Raw genomic sequence first — 7,500 nt, forward strand, 5'->3', positions numbered from 1 at the left:
ATCTCCAGAGCTTCAGATCTTCACACTAAAGTATTGCTCAGCATCTCCAGAGCTTCAGATCTTCACACTAAAGTATTTCTCAGCATCTCCAGAGCTTCAGATCTTCACACTAAAGTATTGCTCAGCATCTCCAGAGCTTCAGATCTTCACACTAAAGTATTGCTCAGCATCTCCAGAGCTTCAGATCTTCACACTAAAGTATTGCTCAGCATCTCCAGAGCTTCAGATCTTCACATTAAAGTATTGCTCAGCATCTCCAGAGCTTCAGATCTTCACACTAAAGTATTGCTCAGCATCTCCAGAGCTTCAGATCCTCACACTAAAGTATTGCTCAGCATCTCCAGAGCTTCAGATCTTCACACTAAAGTATTGCTCAGCATCTCCAGAGCTTCAGATCTTCACACTAAAGTATTGCTCAGCATCTCCAGAGCTTCAGATCTTCACACTAAAGTATTTCTCAGCATCTCCAGAGCTTCAGATCTTCACACTAAAGTATTGCTCAGCATCTCCAGAGCTTCAGATCTTCACATTAAAGTATTGCTCAGCATCTCCAGAGCTTCAGATCTTCACACTAAAGTATTGCTCAGCATCTCCAGAGCTTCAGATCTTCACATTAAAGTATTGCTCAGCATCTCCAGAGCTTCAGATCTTCACATTAAAGTATTGCTCAGCATCTCCAGAGATCCACAGAACTTCAGAGGTGAGAAATAAAACTCAGAAATGGAGCCGTGTGTCGGATCGCTTTCAGATTTGATGTCTCTCTTCCTGGCTCACGGTCTGCTGTCATACAGAAGAGACAGGATTTAGGGACAGTTAGTGGACAAAATCAGGGACAGAGTTCCCTGGGGACAGCAGGAAGGAACGTATTCAGCAGGAACCTCAGTGAGAAAGGTTCTTAACTTCAGTTCAGCGTTTTCCAGTGGAGCTGCTGCCAAACCATGAGTCTCTCAGAGAAACCATAAATCACCTGTCTCTCCCTCTCAGTGGGATTAAAATGATAAAAATGGTGTGTGTGTGTGTGTGTGTGTGTGTGTGTGTGTGTGTGTGTGTGTGTGTGTGTGTGTGTGTGTGTGTGTGTGTGAGATCTTCTACCTGTTTTATTAGAGATCCAGATAAGAGACTCGGATGATGTGTGACTGAAGTTTCCCAATGCCAGCTTCAGTGGGATCTGCCACTGCAAACTAACACACACACACACACACACACACACACACACACACACACACACACACACACACACACACACACACACACACACACAAAGAGGAGAGAATTAATAGTTTTATTCAGAAGTGTCCTGATTGAGCACAAAGCAATAACAGGAAAAACTGTCAAGAGACAGCAAACACACACACACACACACACACACACACACACACACACACACACACACACACACACACACACACACACACACACACACACACACACGCAGTACATGAATCAGGCTCCTGTGTTCTGCTTTCTGCCAACACGCATTCTCTCAAAGAACAAAGACCCAGCGCTGAGTCATCAACACCATTTCAGCACAATAAAAAGACCTGCAGCTTTTTGTCCTCTGTTTAGTTCCAGCTATCAGACCACCATGTGTGTGCATGTGTGTGTGTGTTTGTGTGTGTGTGTGCGTGTGTGTGTGTGTGTGTGTGTGTGTGTGTGTATCATGCTGGAACCAGTCCACTGGTCCATCTGAAACAAATCTAAATTTGATTTTGCACCTTCAAGCATCTCTTCTCTCTCTCTCTCTGTGTGTGTGTGTGTGTGTGTGTGTGTGTGTGTGTGTGTGTGTGTGTGTGTGTGTGTGTGTGTGTTCATGGTGTGTTTAATGTTTGGACGGAGAGATCAGATCCTTCACTCCTGATCACAGCATCCACTTTTGAATTCACCCAAACCATCAAAGGCAGAGCGTACCTTCCGTCACACACACACACACACACACACACACACACACACACACACACAGTGAAGTTAGTGAAGGCCCCAGCGGACCAGCACGAGACAATGATGTCGCAACCAAACGTGATACTGTAACATGGCTGGCTGTTAGTGTGTCACTCCCTAAGTTGCTAGGTTACCAGAGAGTGCGTGCCTTTGTTAATGCAACCCAACTTGCTTTGCAATGTCTGTTTTCTTCCGACAAAGAATAAAAAATATCGAACGTTTTATCGAAAACATTTTTTTATCGATATCGATCACATGTCTATCCCGATACATATCGTTATCGTTTTATCGCCCAGCCCTACACTGAATCCAAATGTTCCAATCACTTCCATGGCCACAGGTGTATGAAGTGAAGCACCTAGGCATGAAGACTGCTCCCACAAACATCTGTGAATGAATGGGTTACTCGCAGGAGCTCAGTTTATTAAAGCATAGTACTGTGAAAAGGTTGCCACCTGTGCATTAAGTCCGTTCATGAAATTTCCTCACTATTAAATATTTAACAGACAACTGTTTGAACAAAGTGGAAGAAATTGGGAACAACAGCAACTCAGCCACAAAGTGGTAGGCCACAAAGTATAACCGAGCGGGACCAGAACATGTTATGGAAATCACCAACTTTCTTTAGAGTCAATAGCTACAGAGCTTCAAACTACATGTGACCTTCAGATAAGCTCAAGAACATTGCGTACAGAGCTTCATGGAACGGGTTTCCATGGTCAATCAGCTACATCCAAACATTACATCACCAAGTGCAGTGCAAAGTGTCGGATGTAATGGTGCAAAGCACATCGCCACAGGACTCTTGACACTAGCTTTACTGGATTTTTTATTTTCTGGTGCGGGTCCCGAGGTGTGATTCCCCCTGTTGAGATTTTCACAGTTCTTCAGTGTGTGCATGTGTGTGTGTGTGTGTGTGTGTCTGTGGTGTGTGAGTGTGTGTTTTTGGTGCGTGTGTTAGTGGACATTTTATGTGTGCATTTTTGTGTCTGTATGTATGTTCATTGTGCTGAAAAGTGCAAAAGTGTGACCTATGGCCCCACTAAATGTGGCCGGGTCAAATTGACCCGGAAGGACTTGAGGAGGAATTTATTTATTTTACGAACACATAGTTCAACGAAAATAGACAAGATTAATTTTACTTGCAAAGTTCATAATTTGGAACAATCTTGGTAAATTTCAGGCAAATATGTGGAAGGAAACCCAAGTTATGAAAAATTAAACTTTCCAGATGAGTCAAATATGATATGTATTATGGCAATGACAAACCCTAGCACACAATTTTTTATATAAATTAAACAGACTATTTTGTATAGATAGGCCGTGAAGGTTTCCGTCACAGACAGAGGTTTGGCCTGCCTTGGATCTGAGCTACTCTGAGTGAACTAATGCAAATGAGCCAGGCCTCACAGGTGATGGAGGCGTTTGCACAACAAAAGCAGGAGAACAATGGAGCTGGGTGCTGGTAGGTGTGAGGTCCAGGGATTTTACGCAAATTTGCACTGGTTTAGCAAATCTAGTGGAGATGTGTCTTCTGGAGTAACAAATCACACGTCTGACAAACCGAAGAGTGAGTCTGGGTTTGGCGGTTGCCCAGAGAATGGTAGTTGCCTGACTGAATTGTGGCAAGTGTAAAGTTTGGTGGAGGAGGATTAAGGTGTGCGGTTGTTTTCAGGGGTTGGGCTTAGCCCTTTAGTTTCAATGAAATGAACTCTTACCTGTTACCTGTCGCCCCCCCATTTTCATGATTTTCGCCTAGATGACATACCCACATAAAAAGTGGTACAGCTCCCATATACTTTGACACACAGAGGTGAGCTTGGTCTCATTGGAAAGAAGAGAGTCTCTAGTTTCCGACACAAGTGTCAGCTTGATTCTAAGCCTTACTGACACAGAGTTATAGAGGCTAGAATGGAGGGTGTTTATTTCCGTCTGAGTTGTTTACCTGATAAACTGATTACATACATTGCTGTATTTAATGCTGGTTGGTAAACAACAACTGAGGGCCATAGCCACATGTCTTGGCTTTCACCAAAAAAAAATGAAGTCAAAAGACTCAAAAATGGATTTTATATGAATATTTTTCTATGGACATGTCCGTCTGTTCAGGTTTTTTCTTGTTTATTTTTTTTTACTGTATAACTTTGTATAAAAGGACTGCATGCTTAGTTCAAAAGTCCTATAACAAAGAGAACCCCTCTGCCTATAACTCTGTTTTGAAAAAATGCCTGTAAACTGACACCCTGAGGTGTGAGAGTGTGAAACGTTCGAGAATTGCGCAATAAAGCTGAAAAAAATTAATATGCGCACGCTTATTGCACAGCCCGAACTCACCAGATGTATCATGTTGCATCTCGTTGGAATCGTCTCCTTATTGGCTAAAGAGCTATGATGCTCGCGAAACATCAAATCGCTACTGGACGGAGCAAATGTCAGTCAAAGGGCGGGTCACCCACATAGCATGGAGAGACCTCATTGGCTTCTTAGCTGCCTATCTCGGCCGCACAGGCACTGGTTGGCTCATGCGAGGGCTTGTTTGATTCGTCACATCCTCGACTACAAATCTGACGCGTTTTGAAATTTTGGTATGTGTCCAATGAGACGTAGGAGTCCAACAAAGGGCGGAAGTGAAGCTTCGTGTTCAGTTTCCGGTCAAACACATAATTCTTGTGAAGCGAGCAAAGCGTTTTGGATTAAAAGGATTACATTTTCAAGTTTTTTGGACTCTCGGGGATTTTACAAGCATTTGTTTTGGAAAATACATTAACATTAGTGACAATGTGAAGAAAGGGAAATTTAAAGACCAGCGTTTAAAAGTGAGTAAACAGATCGAACTAGCGCCACCTAGTTCAATTTTCTATCAAATGTTTAAATTACTATAAATCATATTATGCTGTGTGTGTGCGCTTAATAAAATCCTGAGAGTCTAAGCTTTCAAACAATATATAATTTAACCGTGTATTTAGAGGATTTAATGCTTAAAAGTTACAATGAAGTTACAATGAATTTGATGCATTTTCGCCTCCTAGCGGTCGTGGCTCGGTACCGAGACGTAGGCCTCTAACAGGTTAATGCTTCAGTATACCAAGACAATTTGGAAATAGTCGCTTCCTGTTCAAACAAGACTGCCCACCAGTGCACAAATCAAGGTCCATAAAGACCTTGTGAGTTTGGTGTGGAGGAACCTGCTGGCCTACACAGAGTCCTGACCTCAACCTGATAGAACACCATTGGGATGAATTAGAGAAGAGACTCAAAGCCAGGCAGTTCTAGAGGAATTCCCATAGAAAACATTCCTAAAACTTGTGGAAAAACTTTCCAGATGAGTCGAAGCTGTCACAGCTTAAATGGTGGAACAACTCCATACTGAACCCTACGGATTAAGAATGGGATTTCATTAACTTCCTAAAACATTTGGCAGTATAGTGTATTTAATTAACTTGGGGAAGTCGTGGCCTAATGGTTAGAGAGTCTGTCTCCTAACCCTAATGTTGTGGGTTCGGGTTTCGGGCCGGCCAAGACTGAGGTGCCCTTGAGCAAGGCACCAAACCCCCTCAACTGCTCTGAGGCTGCAGCATAAACGCTGCCCACTGCTCCGGGTGTGTGTTCACGGTGTGTGTGCACTTTGGATGGGGTAAATGCAGAGAACAAATTCTGAATATGGGTCACCGCACTTAGCCGTACGTCACGTCACTTATAAACCTTGTGTGAGACTGTCGTTCATATTTTTGCTTGGACTCTCTCTCTTCCTCTCTCTCTCTCTCTCTCTCTCTCTCTCTCTCTCTCTCTCTCTCTCACACACACACACACACACAGAAGAGTTTGGAGGATAATGAGGTCCACGGGGAGGCTGCATGAGATCCAGCATGACCACAAAGACCACCTGAACACACACACATACACACAAGAGACAAGGTTCAATACAGCAAGAAATGAAAAACAAGGTTCAGCACAGTGAGAGACAAGGTTAAGTTCAGAAAGAGACAAGGTTCAGTACAATGAGAGACTGGATTCAGTACAGCAAGAGACGAGAGGTGAGGCTCAGTACAGTGAGAGAGAATGTTAAGATACGAGGCACAAGATGTACAAGAGACAAGGTTCAGTACAGCGAGAGACAAGGTTCAATACAACGAGAAAAGAAGTTCAGCACAGCGAGAGATGAGGTCAAGTACAGCAAGGGACAATGTTCAATACAGCGAGAAATGAAAAATGAGGTTCAGTAGAGCAAAAGACGAGTTTCAGTACAGTGAGAGACGAGGTTCAGTACAGCGAGAGACGAGGTTCAGTACAGTGAGAGACGAGGTTCAGTACAGTGAGAGACGAGGTTCAGTACAGCGAGAGACGAGGTTCAGTACAGTGAGAGACGAGGTTCAGTACAGTGAGAGACGAGGTTCAGTACAGCGAGAGACGAGGTTCAGTACAGTGAGAATGTGTCCAGTATAATGAGAGACAAGAGTACAATGTTATCCAACATAATGACATCCTGCACAATGTGATGGAAACCCATGTGATCATGTGGATGATGTCACCCAGTGGAAAACCTTAATATGTTCGACGACACAAGACGTCCAGGAGAATATGAAACATCAACGTCAAATTAACTCAAAATGAGAATCAATATAACACATGATGCCAAAACAAATCTCTGACTGGTCATCAGCACATTTTAGTTCAGTCATTTCATTAAAAAACATTCAAATGGTTCTCAACCTGAGTCCATTAGATTTGTGAAAAGTGCATATTATACTCTCTCACCCTGTCTCTCTCACACACACACACACACACACACACACACACACACACACACACACACACACACACACACACACACACACACACACACACACAGACTCTTCATTCTATATATCTACACAATCATCACAACACACACACAGTCAAATACATTAGCATTCAGAGCGTGTTACAGTCTGCTGCCAGCATTTGGGTTTAAATAAGACCTAAAGACTTTCTGAGGACCTGCTGAATTATTCATGAGACCATTAATGAGGGCTAAAGCTAACGCTAACGTGTCTGCAGCAGTCAGGTTCATTCCTCCTCAACACACGCCACAAGTCATCTGGAGGGTGAAGGTCACCTGAGGTCATACCCACTGAGGTTCTACCTTTTGTTAAGAAGTCGACGGTGGTGGATCTTGGCGTCCGTGTCGTAGAGGAAGTGTTCCTGGCCGATGCTGACGGTGTTCTCCGGGCTCCCGGTCGTGCTGATGGTGACCACGGGGTAGCCCATCTGCAGAATCCAGCCGTCCATCACCTCCTTTATGTCCACGTCCTTCCCTTCCCTCCGCATGGCCTGGAATACAAAACAGCACGGTGAGACACGAGGTTCTCTCAGTAACGTCCTGTTCACATGGCATTAATGTTAGCAGAGTCTCCAGACACCAGAAATGATTAGTGACATCATCACCTGTCCTTCTCAATGGATCAGAACAACACTCCACTCGTCCTCCACACCTCATACACCTGTTATCACTAATAATCCCCACATGTGAGTAATAATCACACAAGCTGCGTTTACACAGTATCATAACATCAGTTATTTAAT

General features: G+C 43.6%; 1 protein-coding gene across 5 annotated transcripts in view; it reads right to left on the reverse strand.

Annotated features, from left to right (window-relative positions):
* Positions 1-7,500, reverse strand: part of LOC113651581 (thyrotropin-releasing hormone-degrading ectoenzyme-like) — a 56,709-nt gene that overhangs the window by 11,950 nt on the left and 37,259 nt on the right. For all 5 annotated transcript variants that reach the window (XM_047804177.1, XM_047804179.1, XM_047804178.1 and 2 more), the window contains 2 exons: positions 7,061-7,248; positions 1,093-1,181 (listed from right to left, as the gene is read on the reverse strand). In XM_047804177.1, the coding sequence (XP_047660133.1) occupies positions 1,093-1,181; positions 7,061-7,248 (277 nt within the window). The remainder of the gene's footprint in view (positions 1-1,092; positions 1,182-7,060; positions 7,249-7,500) is intronic.

The sequence above is a fragment of the Tachysurus fulvidraco genome, chromosome 19, assembly GCF_022655615.1.
Source record: "Tachysurus fulvidraco isolate hzauxx_2018 chromosome 19, HZAU_PFXX_2.0, whole genome shotgun sequence".
In the NCBI taxonomy this organism is placed as follows: Eukaryota; Metazoa; Chordata; class Actinopteri; order Siluriformes; family Bagridae; genus Tachysurus; species Tachysurus fulvidraco.